We start from the raw sequence: 26362 nt of genomic DNA on the forward strand, positions 1-26362 counted from the left end.
AAAATTAATCTACTCCTATACTATAGGTCTTATAGTAACGAAAAGAAAATACATAAGTAATAATTTTTATGAAATATAAATTATAGAATATAATCCGATAAAAATAAAATTTTAAATGAATTCATAAAATAATATGTTGTAGGTAATTGAAATATAGGTGAGTATACCGTCATCCAAGTCAAGATGAATAAAAAATATTAACACAATAGGTACACAGTTTATTTTCGTTGAAAGGAGCAGAAAAGAGAAGAATTATACACTTATACAGATAATCAAAATAATATGTAAATATATTAGAAATAACTGTTGACATTTTTATACTTACCTACCTACTTATACATAAAAAAAATAAAAGTAGAGTACTAATTTCAAGTAATATATGGGAGGCTAATTTTCAATTTGTAGCACACTATATTTTTGCTAATGTCTAGAGACAAAGGACCTTCAAAATACTTCTGCACAGGGCCTTAATAATGGTAATTGTGATGCTGAGTATATATCGACCCGGCGGCTATTGATTCCGTCCAGCCTTAAATGTAATATAATATATATTTTAAAGTTATAAACTATAAAAGTGTTAGTAGTATGATTTGTTATATAATGTAAAAGGCATATCATGTAAATCATTGCTTTCAACTTTGCACTATTTTTTTTGCATACAATATCATAGGCACCCAGAGCCGTGCCGTGGGGGGGCCTAGGGGACATGCGCCCCAGGCACAGGGTTTAAGGGGGCGCAAAAAAAATTGAAATGCATAATGATAAATAAAATAGGGGGCTAATATTTTTAATTTTGCCCTGGGCGCCAAATCTTAACGGCAGGGCTCTGTAGGCACCTACAAATTATGTTCAAAATTTGATGTATCACGTATCAATATGACAGTATATCATATTAAATATAATAAAGTAATAACCACGACAATAGTATTTAGTATTTTAAATAAATATTAAATATTATATATTGATAATATATCAATACATTACTCTATGGTTTGTGTTATAAATTACCTAATTATTTTAATAAAAATTCAATAAAATATGAATGAAATCTTAAACTTGAGGCAAGTTTTTACTATATTTATAAATTAAAATAGACTTGATAGGTTCGTTAAATTTTCCACCTTTTTAAAACCCGAATGTTTTTGTGAAATTATTAAATTAACGTGTGACGAGAGGACGTATTAGTATCTATCAATACGGCAATATCGATATCTTAAGTATGGGTATTATACCTAGACGGCTAGACATATTTTACGATTTATGGTCATTATGTAAACATAAAATTATTAAGTAATAATTTACTAATTTACTATTAACCAACGTTTCTCAAATTTTTTTTCTGACAGACTCCTAAGAAAATAAATAGAAAAAATATTTAGTTAGAATATAAATATTATATATTGGTATTGTATTTTAGTTTTCAATCAGAACATTATATTATCTTAATTAGCATGTTAAATTATGGATAAATAAAATAATAATGTATGAATGTATTATGTATAACTTATACTTTATAGGTATGATGCTTAGATTATATAAAGCATATAACAAAGATGAGTTCTAGGAACTTTTTATAAGTAAACACCATGAACTGCAATCTAGGAAAAGTTATTATAAAGCATATTTTTTTACACTATAAATAGGTAATTACAATAGATATTGTATTAAAACCATTATAATTGATGCGATGACGCGATGTTGATATATTATGAAGCCCTTAAACAAACTTAATAAGTCCTCCCGCTTAGAAATTCCTAGTTTTAAAATTGTTGTCATCACTACTGCAGAAACTGCAGAGTTGTAACACTTGTAACAGGTACCTGTATTTTGTTAAACTGATATATAGGTGCCTAGAACTTAGACTACTATCAAGGTTAAGTTAGTTGTTTATTTCCTTTACATAATATGTGCAAAGGATAACATAAAAAAATAATGATGACATTCTTTTTCAACGGAAAAGTCAATTAATTATCTATAAGTATGTAGGTAGTAAGCATTAAAGTAACGTCTATTCATAGTGTTATACAGATGACTCATTCAGTCATTCAGCACACCCACTATGATGATATTATCTATAATAAACTATTATACTCGATTGTAGTTTGCGGCAGAATAATAAAACTGATTATGAAAATTTTATAAATACAATTTTTTTATTTTAATCAAGAGTTAAAATATACATCGTTATAAATTTTACATGTTTGTATATAGCCTGTAGCGATAGGTTTTATAATACGTATTAACTATAACTAAAGAATATACGTAGGTATTCTTAAAATATTTAACAGACTCGTATGGGGTCGATGTCCCTCTACGACCATATTGAACTTTTTAGTTTTTACATCTTACAAGATTCTTTCATTGTATTTTAATGATAAATTATCATTATTAAGTAGATACTCTAGTTGTCCCGAGAAAGGGTGTAGTAAGGCCGAAGGGTATTGTCACCGTCACCTCATACGCATATCTACATTCTACAACAAAATAAATTACAATACCAAATAAGAAAAAACAAAGAAATAATGCTAGCTAAATTAAAAAGGAAATAACTACTAATGGAACCTGCGATATAAAACAATGTTACAGCCAAGAGGATGCTAGCGTAGTCAGCGTACTATAATTTGTTTTCTCTCTCTAACCTACACTAACAAAATAAATTTCCGTTTGCTGAACCAATTTTAGTAAATTGACCTACTGTCCTACTATCAAACTTAAAGTTTGGAACCATCTATAGAGGCTTTTTTCGATAAATATTTCAATTTTGCAGTTGTGTAATGAGCATTTTAATATATTTTTACATACTTAGGTAAGTTGGTTCTAACTTGTTTTGGAATTTAAATGTCTTAAATTAAAAAAAACAACGCGTAAACATAGATAATATGTTCTTAACTTTAAGTAAAATTCACTTAAACATTAATAACGCTAGATTAGTTTTGCTGAATGCAAATGTTCTGTTGTGCTTAGTTCAGAGTGTACAGAGAAAGTAAACACATTGCGCCGACTATATCCTCTTAAAATATTACACATTTTAAATGAAAATTATAAATAGCTAAAAGATAACCACAGTCCACAATAATGTCTAGTTTACAACAGCTGTGGTTGCAGTTTGTAAGGTTTTATTGTTTTAGTGATATCGACAAAAAATTCTTATCAATTTAAAAAAATGAATGTTAACATTTATAAATAAATAATATTTTAAAAAGTATTAGCTACCTGCATGAGATTTTTTTTTGTCGCATTTTGATGAGGTGGAGGGGGTCAAGAGAGTTTTTGGGGAGTTATGCCCGCATGCCTAAATTGTGCTAACGGAAAGAGGAACTTCCTGTTAAGAACAATAGACAAGACAAAAGGCAACATTAGTAGGTAATTGATTAGGTATTTAATATTTCACAAAAATAAATAAAATACTTTTGATATAAATTATAATAGCGAGCAACGACTAGTAGTCAGTGACCATCTTCCTTGTTATATACATTAACCGTTCAACTCACCGTTCATCGTTCGGTGGATATACTGAATATAGTGATGTACTGATGTGTGTTGTGTTCTAAAAATTGTAATTATTGTTTTTTTTATTCGATTTTTTTTCAACATTAACAGTTATGGAACAAGATACCGTGTTAACCAATAGACAATGGTGAAAAAAAAGTGATAGCTCATGGAAGAAAAAAGTTTGTATTTTTTTCCCTTGCAAAGTCTTGTATTTAAAATATACTCTGCAAGGTAAAAGCAACTTGTCATTTCCCCGAAAGTTGCGACACGACGGTAAAATCCTCATCATTCTTTTGCCGTGCGGTGTCAATGGACCCGGCCTGATGATGGACGTGAATCCGAACTACGATAAAGTACATCCGTTCGCCGTGATAACCGCAGTCGACAATCGTATGATAACCGGATCGCGAGAGACGACGTCCCTTTGAATTCTGTGCATCACACTTTCACACGTAAGTACTTACAATTTTTTAATCAACTGGCTCCGAATTGACATTTAATACGATCCGCCGATTGTATCTCGATCGGCCGCTACCGCTTTATCGTCGCTTTATGTAGATGTAGTACCTAAAAGTGTACGCCCTATTTTTCCTTATATGTAATCCCACAGCAGCAGCTGTGTGTGTGTGCGCCAGTGAAAAAATGTATGTGCCACACATCAGCTGGTAACATCTGTCGATAAATCATATTTCCTTTGAGTCTTGCTCAAAACATCATCCTGATCCAATACATGTTGGGTAATTTCTACACATACCCAAAAGAAAATTTATTAGGTTTGTGCTAATGGAATTATGTATATTTCGTGTTGTGTTTAGTGGTGTGATGGCACAAGAAACTCGCACCGATGATGGCATGTACATAAAACAAGAGACCTCTAGTGTGATACATAATGTATGTTTTGTTTGTGGAAATTCTGGACATCCCGAGCAGTATTGGTTACGTGTACGACCGCCATCAGCTGGACCATCTGATGGCACACCACATTTTCCATTTTTGGAAATGCATGAACCTCCACAAGGTTATAGACAACCTTTGAATGCCAAACAAGATAGTGCGGTATGTAATTTTATGGATTTTATTTAATATGATGCTCTTCTATAAAAAAATTTGTTATTTATGATAAATCAAAAAATAATATTATTTTAAAGAAAACCTTTAATCCCCAGTAAAAAGTGTGAATATCACTAAATTCTTTTAATGAAATACTTTTAATTTAAAATATGCTATCTACTTTAGTATATATTAATTATTTTCCTCATCTTATCGACAACTTAAGTATTTATACTACAGGTATATTATTATCTGGCACATTGGTACTTTATAACATTCAAAATTTGATTTTATGTAACTACTAACATGACTTAAGTGTAATCTATTACCTATTTACCTATTAAATTTTAATGAATTATCAATAATAATACAACAGTTATTAGTACATTCAAGTTCAAATTGTATGTGCTTACTTGTCATGTTTATGTTTATAATCCAAAATATTCAATTTTTAATTTAAACAATAGAAGTTATAATATATACATTTTTTGATAAGGTTTCTTCAATAGCATTAATAAAAAATACTATTTAAATGAAAATGAAAAAAAAAATTCCAGTCCTAATTTATGAATTTTTGCTATTAAAGTATTATTATTTATTTAATTATAATAAATATCTATACTCCATATTATAGTCTATACTCGCTTTTTGTGTATTGCAACTGATAGTTTCAGTAGCACCAAAACTAATTTCTCATACTTAACTCAAAGCATAAAGCCATTAATTCTTGTAAAAACATTTTATTCTAGTTACGCTACACCTTATCACTGGTAGGAAACTCTAAGTACTGGAAGAAATTGGTTAGGGTATCTTCTTTTGGATTAGAGTATAGGCAAGATATGGTATCTACCACACGGAATAAAAATAAAAGTATATGGATTTTGTTATGATATATCAATATGAGTAGTTTTCCAAATAATATAAAAACCCATGAACAAAATAATACTCAATCTACTTATTTAATTCAATTTGATTAGATTTTTAAAACGTTTTGTAAAACATGATTTTTATTATCATTATTGTTTTACAATAATTAAATCAAATTTTCATGAACAATTTTTGAAATTGGTAGGAGTACCTATGTTTTAAAAGAGAAAAATAGAAGATTTTCACAACAGTATACATTGAAGATATTTGTCGTGAAACCAATGACATTTTGTGTCTTAATAACTATTTAGTATAATAGTTGTCAAAATAATAGAATTGTATTGAGCTTGCAGTCATAGTATTGGGTAGTAATCTATAACAGTTACCAATCAAACTTTAAGAAAAATCACATGACTTTAAAAATACTTATATACTTACCTAATAAAATGTAAATTACTGTTTATCTATTTTAATAAATAATTAATTAAATTATTTAATTTTACGTTTGCAATAATGTTTTTAATTTTTATCTGCTCAATATTTAAGAATAAAACATTATGTTTGAAAAATTATTAATTACTCTTTTATTTGTGATAACTTAATGTTATTAATTGTTATGGAAGTATTTATGTGGTTGAAAAAACATATTTAATTGATGCATTTTTATTTTATAAAAATAAAGTTCTGATTATTTTTTACCATTGCCATCAATGTGTAATAAATGAAAATCCTTTTGAAATTTGTGTATAAAATTAAAACGTAAATTTTATCTATCATCAATGTTCATTATTTTCTTATGATGTAAATACTTAAACTCAAGAAAATATTTCATAAAATCCTCATGTATTGATAGTATATGTACAATGATAGAATTGCATAGGTAGACACGTTAAATTAAAAAATTAAAATATTTTAAAATTGTATAAATCATATTTTTAATAAGAAATTATATTTAATATAAGTTGATCAAATTTAATCAATAATATTTAAAGACAAATGATTCCATTATAGTGCTACTAAAAAATCTATAATGTATTTTTTATATGTATTATATACAGAGTGATTCTTTTATCGTATACACTCGGTATTTCAAAGGTATTAATGTTTTTGAAAATATTTTTTTACATAGTTTTAAGTTGTTAAAAAAACAACGTTTTTATTAAAAGATTATATTTTTAAATATTTTTTTAAGTTTTTACTTTTTTGAATGACATCATAGTTTTAATTTCATATTCCAAAGCAGAATAATTTTCTGAGTATTTTGACATATAAAAATTGTATTTATGGCGAGTATGAGTTATAACTTAAAAAAATATTTTCAAAAACATGAATACTTTTTAAAATAATGAGTGTTTTATGATAAAAGAATCACTCTGTATTTATAGTAATATACACCTAAAAAAATATTTAAATAAGAATATAATTTTAAGAGAAATTTCTTGTCATTTATAAATGTTAATATATAATTTGTTTTACTAATTTGTTAATTCTTGTTTAGATAACAAGTTGTTACTTGTGTTATTCACTATTAATCGGTCAATGGGATCGATATGAAAGAGAAAATGTTCCAGCCAGGCAACGTGTCTACTGGTTAAAACGCTGTGATAATGGTCCATTTACTGGTGCTGATCTTTCTACACAAGGAGAATATGCATGCCAACTATTGGGTCTCAGTGTTGACTACACTAATAGGTTATTAAAATGCCATAATTAATCATATAAATTACTTTAATAAATTTATAAATTTCTTGTTCTAGTCATAAGGATACAATCATGTCATCTGCGATGTCTCAAATTACCGGGGAAGATAGTCGAGGTGCTAGAATACCACTTACATCAATTTCCACATCATCTGATCACATAGCACAATTAAATGGTTCAAATCCAATTAATACAAATACACCTCATTCTAATCCAGGTGAATAAGTTTTTAATAAATTCTAATTATTAACTTTTATTAATTCTTGTTATCAACTATTTTTTTTTTTTATAGGAAGTTATAGTAGTAGTAGTGGTACAGATATTTTAGATCTATCTATGCCTGATAAAAATTCTTCTACTGAAGTATGCTATGTATGTGGAGAAGAATTCCGACGAGGTTCCTTATCACATGTGTCAGCTAAACCACCAGCTACTGTTAATCAAACTGAGCAACCTTTTTTTCCTAGCCTTATGCTTCATCCTAGACCCCCTCGTTCTAGACCTATGGATAGTACAGGACGTGTACAAACATGTACTGCTTGTCATGCTCATCTTTTAAATCAGTGGCAGGTATGGTAGCTTAATGACTAATCTATTTATTATTTTAATTAAGTTCAAAATCAGACATTTCAATTTTGTTTTTCTGTATACATTTTTTATGTATTAATTTATTATGATATAAGTGATTAAATTATTCATGATTTATTTTTGCAGGTCTATACGTCAAAAGGCATTCCACATGGTGAAAGGAATTATATTTTGCGTAAGCGATTAATTCCATCCATAGATACATCTACATTTATTTGTTTTACCTGTTCACTTGAATACCCTTCGTCTTCTATGAGGTGAGTTATTTACTATTGACAATAAGTAAATTATTTTGTTTTCAATTTACATTTGATATAAATATTTTTATTAATTAATTTGATCTTTATTTATTTAAGGTCTTTATATTGTTATCCAAATAATATCCGTGAACCTTATTATCCGTCATTGACGAAAATAAAAACTCCACCTGGTGCACTTCCTATATCTTCTCAAGGCACTGTTCAAGTATGCATTTATTTTGTTATTATTTATTAATTATTATCATCTGATATTGCTTTATAAAATTAATTTGTCTTAGGTTTGTGCAGTTTGTTTTAAATCTGTACCTCAAAAACATCAAGTTACTATGTTAATGGATTTGCCTGTTGTTCCATCACCTTCTCCATCTCTTCAATCAATTAAATCACCAGATATACGTTTTCGGCCCTATGATATAACAAAACCAAATAAGTCACAAACGCCAACACCGTCTGAAGCACATCGTAGTACTCATGCAGTCAGTAGTTTATATTTTTCATTACTAAGAGGATGTGATACCCTCACATATGTAACATAGAAAATTTGTATTCAGCAGAATCAATTTTCATTAATTATGTAAAATATTAATACTTTAAAATGCTCATAACTCACTTCAAAATTAAAATATCAATCAAAACCTATGAATTGCCCTATGAAAACTATTTAGTTTAACAATAGGTAAATTAACTAAATTAAAGCTAATAGCATAAAATTTATTTCGCTGAATGCAAATTTGCTATGTCTTACGTTTGTAAAACAGAGACAACACATGCGGGTATGAAGTTCTCTTAATCTAAGATTGTTTTATAAACTATAATATAACACATTTTTAAATTCAATTTACAGGTTAATTCTGATGTATCTGGTAATGGAGGACCAGTTCGTATCATGAGTGGTAATAACTTTCGTTGTTATGTATGCTATGAAATGCAACATCGTTCACAATTAGAATGGATATGTACAAATGCAGAAGGCATGAATTCACATGCTATGCATTTTCCATGTCTTACACAATTATCTAGGTAAATTTATAATTATTTGCTAACACTAATTTTCTTTCATTAACTTAAATAGTTCAAACATATTTATATAATTATATACTAAATTAAAAATAATTAAAGAATACATTAAATTAAAAAAGTATGTTCTTTTGATGAAAATATTTCAATTTTATTGATAAATATTTTTTTGATATCATTAATATCTTAATTGTTTTCTCTATTTTTTACTTTCTATCAAATAATATTATCATTTTAATGTACAATAACTAAATTGTTTATTTCTAAATTAAAATAGTTATTTTATGTTAATAGTAATATAAATAAAAAAAAAATGTTGTTAATATTAAATATATTTAAAATATTGACTATTATATCATAAGATAAATCATTTTTTATACTATATTGTAAATTGTAATTCAGGTCATCAGAAAATTATTGTGTTGAATCCCAAGGTAGAGTATTAGCCTGTTCTAAATGTGTTCCACAGCTATCTGCCCAATGGAATTCTATGGAAGCCAACAGGGTCCCTTTAGAACATAGAAGGTATGATAAAAAGAAATCATGATTTTTGTGACATTTATATTTAATTTTTATTTAAAACTTTTTAGGTATAATGTTCCTAGTTTGAATGTTAATGGATATAATACTCAACAAATATCTAGTCGAAATGACATTTCGTCTATTTATTGTTTCTTATGCAACCACCATTCAGACTTAACTTATGCCAGAGTATTATATAGCCGTCCACAAGTAATTTTTCTTATCTATATTTTATAATAACTATCAATATTATTTATTATTTATAAATCATGGTTGTTTTAGGGTCGAAATGCTCCATATTTCCCATATCTTTTAAAACATGAAACTACACAAGGTGCAGAACAATTGCGTGAAGACGGATCTGCATTAGTGTGTACATTTTGTTACCATGCTTATGTTGCCCAATGGCGAGACTATGAATCAAGTTCCATACCTATTCCACAGCATGAAAGAAGTTATAATCATAAGGAATATGTATGTTATGTTTGTACACAAAGAGCTGGACGTCGACAAATTCGTTCACTTGCAGTTAATGTAATATACAAATAATTTTTATTTTATAATTATTATTTTGTTTAATTTGACAAAAAATAATTAACTTTTTTAACTTTAGGATTATCCTTTTCTACGATATCATCGTCAAATTGATCAAGCATTGTTATTAGAAAATGGAGAATTTGCCGTTGTTTGTGTTGAATGTTATGAAACAATACATATACAAGCTATCGAATATGAACGATTTGGTATGCCATTAGATAAACAAAGTCTTCAAAATACTAATACAGTTAAAATGGTAAAGCAAGAAGACAATTATAGCCAACGAGTGCCACAAAATATGACAGTTGAAAAACCACAGGTACAAACACTTATTTACTAACAATATATAAATTTAAAAAAGTTAAAATGTATTGTTTTGTCAATAAATATCAATAATATAATAAATTTCCATTTGAAATTTAAATTATAACTTTATTTTTAAAATTACTCATATCCTAATATACTGCAATACTAAATATAGGGATGGCTAACCCACGGCCTGCCTTAGGAATTTTTTTGGCCCACAAGACTTATCAAGCATTTTCAAAAAAAATTTATTTTTGTGCCAATAGAATATTCTGGAATGTCCGCACAACGCAGTATTCATATTATTAACAATATAACCTAACTTATTTTATAATAACAATTATATTTTTACTATTTTTACTTTTTTTGTATTGGGGCAAAATTCTAATATAATTTTATATGTGGTCTGCAGAATTGCAATGTATTTCCAAAGTTGCCCTCTAGATCATTTGGGTTAGCCACCCTTAACTAAATACGTGAAAAAAATAAAATTATAATCTTTGATTTATTATACACATTCTTTCATAATATTTCTATTGACTATGTTTAATATATGTATTTATTATGTTAAAGTCGTTTGTTCAAACAAATAAAGGCCAACGACTAATTGTTAAACGACAACAACAACAACAACCTGCTGCTGAGAGTACAAAACGGTCTAAGTTAAATTCTAATCAATACAACTCTAAAACAGATGCAGGTATGTTATTAGTAATTTATTACTTTATTTTATTTAATACTAGCTATTACAACCAAACTTTACCTTGGAAAAATGAATAATCACAACATTATATTAGTAAATCAGTATATCTCGGTTTTATTATACCTTAGTTCACTGGGAAAACCAACTTTATGTATAAAAATAAAAGTACTCAGTATTCATAAGCAAAAACTAAATTCATGTGTGACTAGAGCCACTTTACAGTAGCCTATAGGGGTTAAAAAATGAAGTTATAACACTCTCGAATCTTGAAGAATATATTATACAGTGAGTTCACATTGATTCAGACCATTTTATCTATTAACCGGTTGATTCTATAAAACATTTTTTTTTTTATTATTGATGAGTTTATATTTATATGTATATTTAAAATTAAATTTAAATAAAATAAAGTAAAGAAACTATTTATTTTTGTTTGTACTTGAGAATCTACTAATTTCATTTTAATATTAGCCTGAAATTAAATAAATAATGTATGTACAATGTACATTGTACCTATAACTTTTGAAACAACTGAAAAGTGTCATTTTCGACATATTTTTGAATAGCTCCTTTTAACTTTTTCAAAACAATTTGTTTTTCTTTTTAATAAAAGTTAGGACCATTAAAACAATAAGTATAATGTTCTTAAAAATTATTCAATTATCTGTTATTTGGCTATTCTAATTAAAGGTTAATTTAATATTAGTAATATAAGATCTGGTTTTTGGGATTTTCAATTTTGATTCCAATAAACGGTTAATTCTATAAACCAGTGATCACTGATCACATTAAGCGGAACTCACTGTATATAAAAAACTATGACCAATTGGTTTAGTAGTTTTTAAGTCTTTATGCCTTATTCAAACGTACATTCATTTTTATATATTTAATACTTACTATATAGTAAAAATATAATTTTTTTTAAATATTATTTTTTATGTCTTATTAAATATAAAGAAAATATTTTCAAAAGTTTTTATAGTTTTTGAAATTATGAGTGCCTTATGTTAAATAGATCACCTAGTATAAATTTATATTATATCAATATTTATTATAAATGCTCACATTTATAAAAATGCCCGTTTTATAAATTATTATGAAAATGTAGTCAAACTTAATACATATTTATTTTCAAAAATGTTTATCTTACCTAAAATATTCTACAACCACAAAAAAAAAATTTGTGTATGCATCAAATACAAAAATTCTAAATCCAAGTTATACCTTTAATTTAGTTTAGTTCAAGAATAAATTTATTTATATAAATATAATTTTGTAATAATTTCTTATGCCATTAATTATTTTCTATAAAAACTCTTTAAGTTGTATTTGTTAATTAAAATATAGACCATAGTTTTCTAACTTAATTTAAAATAATAGTATAAATAATTGATTTTTATTAATGTTAGTATTTAATTTAATAGTGTGATTTTATTATTTTATTGTACATTAGTTAGTTATTTGGGTTTGATATAAACTATATAATAATTCTATCTTTTTAAAGTAGTAATGTATTATACCCACGTAAACTGGTTTGTTTATTATACAATAACCAGTTGACCACTGTCCAGTATGGCCCTTCAACCTTTAAAAAGTGAATTTATTCTATTATTTGTTTTCTAGAATATCCAGTTTTAAAAAGCCCCCTTTTTTGTTGGACACCCATAGTTTTCAGTATCTAAAATGTTTTAAGGGGTTGAAATAATACTGGTAATTTTTGAAGTTTGAACTGTTATTTTTAAGCAAGTGGAATATTTAAAAACTTTAAATATAATGTGTTTATGATATATATTTGGTTGGTAGAAGTGGTAATTGTAAAAAACTATTTTTTGTACATTTATAGAAGTAAATACTATATTAGTATATTACAATTAAATATTAATACTTATAATAATAAACACTCAATTTTTAATGTTATGTTTGTTTACAACCTATGGTAAAAAAGCTATTGTTAATATGTATTAAAATTGTTATTTAAATGAAGATTGCCGCGAAAGTTGAATATGTTTTGTATTATCTATGGGTACAGCATACCAAACTTATGAAGGATCCTAATTCTACTTCCCCTATATATATAATATGATATTAAAAACCCTTAACCAAAAAAATAAAATTATGGTTTCACCACCGAATACATACATTATTTTGTTTATACTTTAATAATTTATATAATTATCAAAGTTAAATGTTAGTTCAATTATAAATCTTATAAAATATTTCCTAATAGTAAAATGTGTATAGACAACACTTATTTTAAAAGAATTCTTATGATTTAGCTTCTGTATACCGTCCCCCTTTTCAGTTTGTTTAGAGATCTGCGGTGTTTAAGGGTGCTTATTGGATATTCATCCCCTATTGCTAACCAGTGTTGTTTTTTTTTGTTCTCGTACGTTCGCTCCACTGTATTATTTTCATCGTTGTGTGCGTCCCGTATGCGTCGCCAGTCCGCACTCGCCAGTTAACGCAGTACCCGCAGCTTAACAACACGTGTATGGTGTATTACTATCCCATCATTGTGAACTATAAAAAAATATCACGTCTATATTGTAGTTACAACATTGTTCTTTACCGTTTAACTTTCGAAACGTTAATTTTGTTTATAAATAATAATCATTGCGCTGAGCAGTTTTATTTACTATTTTGTATAATGCGTTTTAATGACGATACAAGTAGTGTCCCTTCGGATCACTTCACTCACGATATAAACAATATTCCTATGCCTGGATACGGAGCGGCTGGTTCTGTACCTCAAACTCCGAGTATTGTAAATAATATGATGTATTACCAAGGTATTTATCATTTAATTTAGTGACAATTTCAATTTTTATGTATTATACTAAGATTAATTTGATTGATTGACGCATTTGTACATTACTGTATTGCGTTGCGTAAGTTCAACCATACAGACTACTGTCTACTGATTTATGATAAAATACTGAAATGTATTATAGCCACTCGTTTTAAGACCGGTGTTTTTTTCGTATTTCAGAAAACAATAATCTATAAGAAACTTAAAATTTTCATTAATTATTTAAATATTTTCAAATTAATATTTCATTTTTTTGGCGGAAAAATAGAATTTTGAAAATTCGACATACCCACATATTTCTTTCTTAAATTTTTATTACTAGACTTAACATTAAGTAAATGTATAAATATTATTATTGTAATCCTTTTCTTTAAAGAAATATACAATCGGTATCATTATTAATTTAATGCAATAACAATCTAGGCTAAATTATATAAAAGAAATGTATACAATATTTAATGAAATATGAAAATAGTTTATAATATGAATTTAGTTTGAATTAATGATTCAGAACTACGGTACTTGTATTTGATACATTTATTCTATAATATAAATTCATTAATTATACTAAGTAATTACTAATTTTACTCTAGGTACTAAATTATTGTAAACGATACTAACTGAAGTCTAAAAGAAATGTATACATATAAACGTTTTTTAAAGTTATTTAATATATTGTATTATTTAATACCTATGTATATTATTATGAACTACATAACACGCATAACACCTATTATTTTATACCATAATTTGAATTACTATACATTTTGATTTATTAATAATACATATTAAAATTAGTTAAAGTAATGTTGGTATTATCTGAATTTCTGATGTGTCTTTTGACAGGAAGTCGGCAGTTTCGTTTACACTTGTATTAAAGGGGGAGTAAAGCCCAGATGTTACATTACAAATATAAACAACCATATCGCCCTTTAAGTGATAATCGTCCTATTCGTCCCTTCTATTTATAAAGAGGGTCTCCAAATTTCCTGTGATATGACTCATCGGTCATAATTCATGTATACCATCATAACATTTTTTTTATATTGTTATTATATATTATATATGTATAAAAATATATTATTAGTTAGTTTTAAGGCTAGGAACTTTTACACAAGTATGTGTCTATCTATTGATAGTTATCAGAAAATTTAAATAACCAAAACTAAGTATTATTTTTAATTATTTATGTAAGACGTAAATTGATTTCATGTAAGCCCAAAAAATTACTCTTGGCCAGATCTACGATTAAATAGTTTTAAACACGCTTTCAACCCACTTTATATTTTGTTTTGACTATATATTTGTTATAGTCGTGAAAAAAGGTACAAACATTTTTAAGTTATAAATGTATTGAGATTCATGGAGTGTTATGAACTACTTTATATCTAAGAATTTAATCCTTAAAATACTAAAAAAAATTATTTTATTTTGTTATCACGGGCAGCATCTTTTAAAAATGTAATTCAGCTTGTTTATTATACTATTCTAAACATAAATTATTACGAAGACGCACGTACGTCTTTAAAGTGCGTATTAATAAATAGAAAATAATCCGCTATGATCTACACTATACAGGGCTATAGTGCTACAGTTCTCTATGATCCGCTAATATAATATTTACTACAAATATTTCATTAAATTTTAAAAATATTGGATTTTATTATTACTTAAATATCTAAAATTATTTATTTCAATCAATAATTACTGCAACGTCCAGCACACAACTCATCCACGTGCTAACATACTTACGTTTATAATGTTTATATACATATGTATATATTTAATAATTATTTATATATTACTTATACGAGTAAATTAGAATCATTTTTACTCGTCTCTATAATTATTAAAATAAATAGATTTGAACGGGGTTTTCACTATTAGATAGCTCGGTTCTTTTGCAAGATTCAAAGCATAATATCAGAACTAATTACTACTATCAGATCAGAATTATTCACTAACGACACCTCAGAATTTTACATTAAATTGTTCACAGATTTTATTTTCTTAACTTTTAACTAAAGTAGATCTCTTTGTCAGTTACGTTTTGGACGTCGTTGAACATTACCAGGAAGAAAAAAGGAAGACATTTTTGATGAGGGTTAGGATGATCGATGATTTAGCAGCATTAGCGTAGAATGGAAATAATAACTTGGCAAGTTCCGTAACTGGGAATTTGAGGTCTTTATGGAGAGATTCGTTTATAACAAACCAAGGAGCTCCTGAATTCTCAGACAAATTAGATTGGAAAGCTTGTAGTGAGCCTATTTTAGAAGGTTTGGTAGAGCCCCAAATTTGAATACCATAAGACCAGACTAGTCCGTAGCTTTATGAATTAAATTTTTATATTTGAGATCCATATTGGATTTGAGGAGTGTTTTATTAGGAGATGAATACAAGAATTTACCTGTTTACCTTTAAATTGTATGTAGTATGCTCAAGTCCAAGTGAGACGTTTTTCGAGGATGTTACTCAAGTATTTTGTTGAGAGATGGATTAAGATTAACTTTTCGTTAATCTAGAGTGGGGAACATTAATTTTGACTCGAAGTAAAATTTATTTGAATGAAGTTTTCTTCTTTTTTTATTTTCCACTTTTTGCCCATTACTTATTTTACTTAAATTATATTGTAAAAGGTTTACTGCTATGGCTAGGTTTTTGTCGGATGCTAGAATTGCAGTGTCATTAGTAAATTTGGCAAGTAGTGTTTTAGAGGATGTAGGTATGTAATTATAGAGCGCAGGTGATAGGATACTACTTTGAGGGACTCCTACTTTTATATTTTTTATACCTGAGTATGAATTAAAATGGTGTACAACAAATGTTTGATTTTCTAAGTATGACTTTTAAATTAAATAGTAAGGCGCAGGAAAAATAGCTTGAGTTTAAAATGTCATCCTTCGCGTCATGTCCAATCAAAAGCTTGGTAAGTGTCTAATAAAAATCCTGGGCAGAATTCCTTTTGTTCAAGAGAGGTGGATATGATGTCGATAATTTGGTGAATTTGGTGAACTAGGTGAATTGTACTGTGCTGAGATCGAAAACCGAACTGACTTTTTTAAAACAGTTTTTTCATGTATTTTAGAAATAAGCCTTTTAAGGAATTATTTTTCAAACAATTTACTGAAAGTGGTAGTAGGCTTGATCGATAAGATAATGCAATTTGCTTTAGTTTGTTTAGTCTTAGTACCATAATGATTTCAGGGTGTTTCCATACTGTCGAAAAATAGGATGGTCTAAGTAAGGAGTTGTAAATATAGGCGGTAAAAAGGATTGATTTTTTAGATAAATACTGTAATAATTTGTTAGTTATTAAGCCATTACCCAGAATTCTTAGGATATCGTTTTATTTTTATGGTTTGTGCGATTTTAAGTGGGGTGATAGGTTCGTTTGGCTGGAAGGAGCATTGGTAATGGAGAAAAAAGAAATTTGTGTACATAATTGTCTTGTAGGTGTTGGTTGAAATGTTTTTTGTGGGGGACAAATATTTTCATTAAAACAATTTACTTTTTCAGTGTTAGAAATAGTCGGAGAATCATCAAGATGAATTAGGGATAGTACGTTTCCAAAGGGGAACGTACTTAACCTAACCTTTGGTTGCACAGGGTTTTTGTAATTTTCCGAAAAGAACCGTATTTGGATTTAATGATTAGCGATGAGATTTGAATTGTTCATTTTTAAAATTAGCAATCTGTAATTTAAGTGCGCTTGACGGATTGTTGAAGATGGTTTTATCTTGTAGATAATTAGATCTTTGCCATTTAGATCTAGCTCGATGTTTGGTTTTGAGGAGTTGGACTAGATGAAGGGGAAATGTATGATAATTTTTAGATTTAGGTACGTTTTGGGAGTCGAAAAACTATGTGCTGAATTCTCAATTGCTTTGGTTAGTACTTTAATTGATTTATCTATATCTGTTTTATTAGAGTGGATAATTTAAGGACAGTGACTCATCAATTTTTTGGATGAATGAAGCCCAATTTAGGGCCATGAAGGCCTAGAAATAATGAATGGATATCCTCCAACTTGCAAGAGTAGTGATGAGTGGTAAATTACAGATCATTAAAATTGTTGATAGATATTGCTTAGAATACACGAGAATAAAAAGGCAAAGAGGTTGCCTATTTGTATTTATTATCCAGTAAATTGGTAAATCAGTATATATAAATGAGAACTTTTTAAATTTGTTACTATATGGAAGGATCTCTCACGAGTATTAATGAGACTACTACCCCAAGCTGTGTGTTGAAATCACCACCAGAGACCAGAGACAAAATTATTACCAAGTTTTATAAACTAAGATTGAATATTATTTTCTGTAACGTGTTAATCAGTAGGTTAACAAAATAGTTAGAGGAATATTATTTAGCTTAATTAAAATATTAGCGTAATATACTATATTAACCTAATATTATTAGTTTTATAAATTTTGTATTGAGAATTGTACTGTATTTTTATTTTTACTTTTGTTATTTCCTATTAAATTATTAAATATCACCTGAAAATATCTTATCTTATTTTTACTCAAAATACTCAATAAAATTTTTTAATTTTAATAATAAAATATAATAAATATATCAGTTTTTTTTTCCAAATGTTAGATTTATAAGATATTCCTCACATTTTAAATTTTTATTCTGAAATCATAAAATCAATTGTTAAAACTCAAGTATAAAATTGATATCTAAAAATACTTAGATAACTTTGTATTGTATGTGTAAATTGTTATTTATTCAAATGTATGTTAAAGAATTTATTTTTATGTAAATTATAAAATAAAACTAAAAACCATTAATATGTTTTTTATTTTTAGGTTTAGTCAAACCTCAACCAACAAGTTCAGGTTCGAAACATACTTTAATGCCAAATCTTATTGGCCAAGCTCCGCCACCCCCATCCCCTGGTGGTAGATCATTTGCTGCTGCTCTAAGAAATTTAGCTAAACAAGCTGGACCCCCTTCTACTCATTCTAACGGTAAGATAATAAATACTGAATTACTTATATATAATACATTAATATTATAGAAACATGATCGGTTTTAATTATTTTTTTAAATAGATAAAGAAGGAATTGAGTCCCAAGAGAAACATCAACAAGAATCTTTAAAAGGACGAATCGCACTTTCAAGCTGTAATAAATCACAACCAGATAATGTGAGCATCATAAAAAAATAACATTAAACTATCTTAGTTATAAGAGTGTATCATTTAATGTCAAGATCAACCTTATGTTTACTGCCGTATAATAATATATATTTCCATTTTGATTTGTATATTTTATCAAAAGGAATCAAAATCAATTGGTCTGAATACAGAGCCTCGAAGTGGATTTCAACCTTATAAACCTGATGAACAAAGAACTATGGTGCCTACATCAGCATCTGCTCCTCATTTTGCTGTTGATCCTGCCTCATATTCACCTTATCATCCTGCAAATCTGTATTCTCCACATTTTCAACATGCCTTTCGGTAAGTTATTATTTGTATTAATTAGTTATACTTATTTACTTAATGTGTATATGTTATTTTAGGATTGAAGAACAAATGTATCTTGAAAGATGTGGAGTACCTTTGTTTCCTACTTCTCCTTATCATCCTCATAGTAGTCCTCATCCTTCAGCTCTATATGGACTTCATCATTTACAGTCACCATTAGTTATGTCACCAAATATAGTAGATAGAATGAAAATGGAAGAAGACCGACTACAGAGAGATAGAGATATGCAAGAGCGAGAAAAAAGAGATAAGGCAAAACAACAACAGCGAGTTAAAAATGTTCATACTATGGCAGCTGACCTTTCAGGTAAAAATTAAATTTTTTTAAGATTTGTTCTGTGTGTTTCAGTATTTGACTTAAAAAATGTACTGTTATCTAGGAAGGCGTCATTAATGTCCATAATTAGTCATACAACTAAACCTCAATTTGTATGTCTTTCGTGAACATCATAATGCCAAATTCATCAAAAAAAAAAACAAAAATTACAGTTACCAAAATCAAACCACCTATGTAATCAAGTGATACCCAGTCATAACAACAAATCAACAAGCTTCAAAAACTGTTAAACTACATTTCTTCTTATACTCCTGAAGTCAAAACTTCTAATTCTTTTTATACTATGCAACAATTATTACAACATATTTTGAATTCAACAAATCTTGAATTAAAATGTATCTAATAGTATTCTACAATCAACGACAATGGGATATTAACAAAATATAATACTTCATTTTTCTCAATATGCCAGAAACATCACCTATAGATCAACAGTCACAAGGTATTCATAATTTAATTATGAAATAAATATAGCAGTTTTAATTCCTATTTCTAGTCAATTCTTACAGTTTTATTTCATAAAATAAGTATAATAAACTTGTTAACTTTTTAACTTATTGAAAAAAATCTAAGAAGAAATACTGATTTTTAATTTTTAATAATGTCAATGATACTGACAAAAATGTAATTTATGTTATTTAATTGAGACATAATGTGTAATAACTAATAATTATTAAAAGGTCATATAATAAAATTTTAATGTCCTAAAAATAAAAAATAAATACTTAGATCTTTGAAAATTGAACAAATAATTAAATACTAATATTGGTTTAAAAATGATATATATCATTTTTATTTTTAAGCTTGAGAACAATGCTAAAATTTGTGCACAAATTGGTTGGTCTAAAAAATTTGAGCCCTAAAAATATAAATATATAATATACTTAAGTCATAAATTACTAAATTCTAAATTTTTTTTATCTAATTATTTCAGATTGTTAGTTGAATCAGTATACGGTCTTTGGAATTTGCAGGGAAAATCAAGAAAAAATGTTTGTGTTAACAATTACATTATCAACTAAAAATATTGAATATAAAGAAAATGGTTTGCAAATAGGAACAAATTTATTCACTCAAGAACTTCAACGTTTTATAAAATATTATATCAACATTAAACATGGTTCCAGTAATATTTTCAATCATGCCACTAATTCCCACCGTATATTCTCAATTGCTCAATAAAAACCCTTAGTTTTTTCTATGTATTTGGCATTTGAGCAAATCGAATGACATAATCACATCACCCCCTATTGATTACATTTTGTTTTACCATTTTTTTTTTTATTATTATTATTATTTAGGGAATATATATTTTTTTTTATATACTAATTACAGTAGGTATCTACAAATTTACTACTTATTTATTAATTTAAGTAATATTATTTATATCTGTACCAAGTATATATACTATTTATATATATCTTAGATGTATGTATATATATGCATAGTTATATATTATTGTGTTATGATTTTACTAGGTACCATAATATTACATAACATCCAAGTTACAAAGTACCATGTAACAATAATAAATTTTTCTGTACATGCATTAAATGATCACCAACTGAGATCTACAATATTGTTATGTGATAATACTAAATTAAGATATTATTTTCTTGTATAATTGATTGTTAGCTATTTAAGTCATTGCTCAATGATAACGAGCTGATAATTAATGGCTGACATCTCAATGGTCTCTTTCCCTCTCACCCATTTTTATTTTATTTTTTTATTATATTATTATCATTACATGTATTTTTTTTTTTTTATTATACATAATTTGTAATATCTGACAATATTGGGAACAACCAATTATGTCCTGTGATTTTTAAGCCTGGTATACTAATCCCTTAATTTTTCCCAAATAATAATAAATAGTTCAATACTTTTAATTTAAATTATATTCTTCTAATAAATAGTTCCTACCTACCCAAATTTAAGCTATGTTTTTTATAATAATGCTTAAAGTGTCCTGTTTCAGTATTATATTATTTTTTCTACTATAACTTAATCATGAACAAATTTTATTTTCTAAATGAATTTTGTTACCTTATAACTATGTAAAATCATGATGTTCATTGATTTTCATATTATGACTGAACGCCAAGGCACATAATAAATATATACATATTATATAATAATACCCGCACTCACTCCTACTAGAATAATATAATGATTTTAGTTAATATAACATAAATGGTTTATATATTGATCTTTTTTATTGCTTAAAAATTATTTTGTAAATAAATTATTGAATAAAAAAAAGATTAAATGAACACGTATTATTTTTTATTTATTCTGTCTTCATTTTTTTTGAAACAACTGTTGGAAGGAACATAAGACACCAAAATGCTGTCCAAACTGGCAACAATAACAGTACACCAACTGTAAATGCCCAATTACCATAAATCATGTTATCAACTGTTGACATTACCATCCATTGGCTCGATACCTCTACTACATTGGTAAAATAATCAGTAATCGATATTTCATATTTATATATCGTATAAGTGAAATATATACTAATCCAAAACAGTAAGTACATAGGATGCACAAGTAACCAAAGGCATTTTACTATAAAACTGAAACAGAAATTAAAGAACATTAAAACATCTAGAGATGGATTCAATAATATTAGTTATTTTGCATACCTGTTTTGACTAGATTTAGTGCAAACTGCAGGTAGAACATACACAAGAGCAATTAAATATCCGAGCGAAAAATTATGCATTGAAACACATAACAGACCAATTCCAAGTTCTAATAAACAAATTACATGTAACAATACCCAATTTGAAGATTTGAATGAATTTAGACATCTATAAACAATAATATAAATTTAAGGCAAATACTTGAATTTTGAACTAAACATAAAAATTAAATGAGGCAATTCATTTAAGTGTAGTACATTAAAAATAACTTCCTACATTATATTTCATTTAAAATAAATTATTTATAACTATAACTTTTACTAACTTTTTTATTATTACTGGTAGAAGAAAAATAATGGTTAAAGATAATGAACCATAACCTAGTAATACTGCACGACTTGTTGGTATATGATTCCAAAAATGTGTAAAATATGCTGGTGCTAAATTTGGTAATAACAACAAACCAAAGACATGAGAACCCAATGTAATTACACTGACCATTCCAACATTTAAGTGTTCAGGAATCTAAATAAATACAATTTTTCAAAAGTTAACTACATAAACTATCTATATAACTTAGAGGTGTTCATACAGTAGCTTGTGCTAACAAATCACCCGGCTTATGTTCAGAAGAATGTTGAATCCAAGTTGAGAAAGCTTTCAAAAACAAAGCACCGACAAGTAATACCAAACAAGGCATGTATAAACCTAATAAAACATTTTACTCTTTTGAAAATGTGTAATTTCAATAAATTCAAGTTACTTTTATATATATTATTATTGTACTTACCAATTGAAACATATCTATCAGTAGAAGGTAGTAGATAAAAAAAAAATGACTGATGAAATCTTTCAAGTAGATTATTCAAGCTACGGAACATGCCTTCAATAACCCTTTTAAGAAAGGAATAAATTTAAAAACTAATAATAATGACATTAAAAGTTATATATTTGTAATATTTAATATCTTATGGCATACCTTCCAACTTGTAATACACTGGAATAAATGCCTCGTCCTTCTTTTTCATATCCTTCTAAGTTATTGCTTCAATACCAAACCTAGAAAAAATGTATGTACATGTGAATAAAAGTAAATAATAAAATATCTAGTTAAATTTCACCTATGAAAAAGACCATGGTTACCATCAGGCACTCCCATAGCTTGAGTCATTACCATTGACAACATTGTGCTCAAATTTGTGTAATAAGAGTTGACTTTATTACGACCAATAGCCTAATAAAAATATTTAATTACTTTAAAACAATGAAAACTATTATCAAACTAAAATAAATGTATTATTTAGTAATTAAAACTAAATACATACTCCACCATCTACATTGTTAAATGTATGTCTAACAGATTCTTTGTTGCATAATCTATGAGCCAAATTAACCAAATCTAAATTGGGCAATTGGCCATTTAATCCAGACAATTTAATGTCAATATGATCAATTTTGTCAGAATGAATTTCCAAATTAATAGCAGCTTGAATGGCACCTGCACGGCCACTTAACTTTCCAGAGTCTAACACACCTACATTGGTATTTTAAATTATATTTGATTATTAACTTAGCACTACTAATATAACCAAATAATGTAATTACCAAGTGAACCACAGGAAGTTCCATGATATGCCTCTAACCATGCTTGCATTCCCAGTTGTTCATGTTCAGTTACTAAAAATATAATATCTTTTGCCCAATAGATTTGATCTGTTGAAAAATCATACTTTATCAAAAACTCAATTAAAAAATGTATATTAATTTTGATTATGTAAATGTACATACGGCGAAAGAACTGAGCAATTTGAAACATAACAGCAAGACCAGGTAGAGTACTGTGAAAAACACTTGACGGAGATCTGTATGGCACACTTAACACTATTGATTCGATACTAGCACTTCTAGGTGCTCGAAGAATACCATATACATTACGTCCAGTATATTTCTATAAAATTATTTATATCTACAATATAATTTGTATGTCATATTATAATAATGATGATTTACTTATGGTTCATAAATAAATCTAATAAATTATTAAACTTTGTAAATTAAATTATTTTTTAATAAATCAAAAGTATAATAATATTCATAATAATTATGTATATTGATGGCGTAAGATATTATACTTCACGAGTCCCATTAAGATTTTGTCAACCCACCTACCAACCCATTGATTCACAAATCTACCTTTGTGCCACCACTGATTATATTATAATTTATATATTTGATTTTTGAACTTACTGTGTTATTTTTTAAAGGATAATTTAATGTAAAATTATGAGAGTAAGTTTCAAGCCGTAAATTTTTAAATTTTGAGATCAAGTATGCATGAGGTGTTTCATTTTCATAATGTTGTGCTTCAGCATTAAGTTCTCTAAAATGATCTCTGTATGATGATCCAGTATTGTCGTTCAACTGGCCTTTTACCAATCCGGGAAGAAGGGCGTTTTCAGAAAAATAAGTTTCTGAAATAACAAGTATTATCATCAGTTATTTATCATTCATAAAAAATTGCTTATTAAAAATGAAACATTAAACTCACGTGAGCTTAAACTATGGTGTGCCAGCATACAAAACAGTACCACAGATACAATATACATTAATACACAAAAACGATTGTGATGTCGAACAAATATGCTGGTCAACGCACCGTGACCAACTGATGGATCGGTCAATAAACCCATTTTAGTGAAGTAGGTACCTAGTTTTGCCTTTTTATTCTAAAAAAATTAGTATCATTTATTAGATAATCTAGTTTTTGTAATGAATCACAAATTAAACTAACAGTTTGAAGATATTCTCGAATGATATTATGCTCGTAAATAGAAATGTATAGGTACGTTCTTTTTATCCATCATAATATAGATGTAATAATTTGATTACCAGAGTCACGACGAATAAGTCGTATGAAACATATATCAACACATAAAATTAAAAACTAGAAACATGAAACTTTATCTACACCAGTGTAGCTCAAGTACGACGAGAATTGAATTTTACTCTTCAGTCTTAATATTTAGTCTGTAGTCACGCTAATGAAAAAAAAGATTATAGCAGAATATTGCTGTCTTGGGCGTCTTGTTGAGGAGTATTGCCGCCGTTGCCGGTGTTGGTCGTTGGTCAATGGTCAGTTTGATTACTTTAGTTTACTGTTGTTAATCGTGATAAACTATGAAGATAAAACTGCATGAGATAAACAATTTTGAAACGGACTTCACCACATAGACCTTCATGTAAGGTCTAAGTTCTATGCTTCACCATGGAGAATGAAGATTACAGATATCTGTAATCTTATGGACTTCTCTGTTATTAATGTTATTATCAATGTTTTTTTTAAAAGAAAAAATTCTTACTGAATTGCCATTCATTAGCATAGACCTATTATTATTTATTAACCGCTAGCCGGGGCTCGAGCTATTAATTAAGTTAACCTAGTTAATAATTTTCAATGAATGCTTATTCATGACAAAATATTTTGTCATTTGCTAATTATTAGATAATAATCTTGAAAATATAAAATAAAATAACTCATCATAAGGTTTACAAATTAGGTACCTAACCTATTCACAATTTTTTTTATATGTGTTCTATATTTAAATGTTTACAAAATAATGTAAATTTTGATTTTGATAAATAAGGCTAGTAGATAATAAAGATTTAAATTTTTCTAGTAGCAACCTGAAAATAATTATAAATGCATACTTCTATTTCTAACAAATTTAAATTTTTTAATAACTAAAAAAAATTGATTAAAAACCTTTTTTTATATATATAATTATTTTATAAGTTGATGTAACAACTAGCAATATTATAGATTTTAAATAAGTAATATATTTTATTTTTGTATTGATCAATTAAAACATCAACGACGAATGTTATTAGTTAACAATTTTAAAGATATATATAATTATGATGTTTATATATTATACTCATCAGTCCACAAGTCCGTATGGTATTACTTAATAATTTACAATTTTTCTCGAAACTAGAAAAAATATTATAAATCATGAGATTAA

The 26362-nt window shown here is 27.1% G+C and overlaps 2 protein-coding genes across 2 annotated transcripts; one reads left to right on the forward strand and one right to left on the reverse strand.

Annotated features, from left to right (window-relative positions):
* Nucleotides 1-3720: 3720 nt before the first annotated feature.
* LOC113552382 lies at nt 3721-19889 on the forward strand. Its single transcript, XM_026955257.1, has 19 exons — nt 3721-3944; nt 4308-4548; nt 6908-7101; nt 7167-7327; nt 7403-7680; nt 7825-7955; nt 8055-8163; nt 8237-8434; nt 8803-8978; nt 9378-9500; nt 9566-9707; nt 9780-10031; nt 10111-10353; nt 10914-11040; nt 18670-18831; nt 18916-19010; nt 19144-19325; nt 19388-19659; nt 19733-19889. The coding sequence occupies exons 2-19, from the start codon at nt 4315-4317 to the stop codon at nt 19744-19746; spliced, it is 3093 nt and encodes a 1030-aa protein (XP_026811058.1). The 5' UTR covers nt 3721-3944; nt 4308-4314; the 3' UTR covers nt 19747-19889.
* Nucleotides 19890-21961: 2072 nt separating this feature from the next.
* LOC113552879 (glycosylphosphatidylinositol anchor attachment 1 protein) lies at nt 21962-25624 on the reverse strand. The gene is given in 14 exon segments (XM_026955873.1): nt 21962-22271; nt 22341-22508; nt 22666-22865; nt 22933-23048; nt 23131-23234; nt 23320-23377; nt 23380-23399; nt 23462-23574; nt 23666-23874; nt 23946-24053; nt 24129-24288; nt 24588-24811; nt 24889-25066; nt 25132-25624. Coding segments are annotated over 13 exon segments (1911 nt in total). The 5' UTR covers nt 25031-25066; nt 25132-25624; the 3' UTR covers nt 21962-21982.
* Between the last annotated feature and the right edge of the window lie 738 nt (nt 25625-26362).

The sequence above is a fragment of the Rhopalosiphum maidis genome, chromosome 2 (genome assembly GCF_003676215.2).
Source record: "Rhopalosiphum maidis isolate BTI-1 chromosome 2, ASM367621v3, whole genome shotgun sequence".
NCBI lineage: Eukaryota > Metazoa > Arthropoda > Insecta > Hemiptera > Aphididae > Rhopalosiphum > Rhopalosiphum maidis.

Excerpts from the sequence above, each read along its gene's own strand:
- LOC113552382 (XM_026955257.1), top strand. The coding sequence starts at position 4,315 with ATGGCACAAGAAACTCGCACCGATGATGGCATGTACATAAAACAAGAG. Across the intron at positions 4,549-6,907 it reads ATGCCAAACAAGATAGTGCG|ATAACAAGTTGTTACTTGTG; the intron begins GTATGTAATTTT and ends ATTCTTGTTTAG. Across the intron at positions 18,832-18,915 it reads CCCTTCTACTCATTCTAACG|ATAAAGAAGGAATTGAGTCC; the intron begins GTAAGATAATAA and ends TTTTTTAAATAG.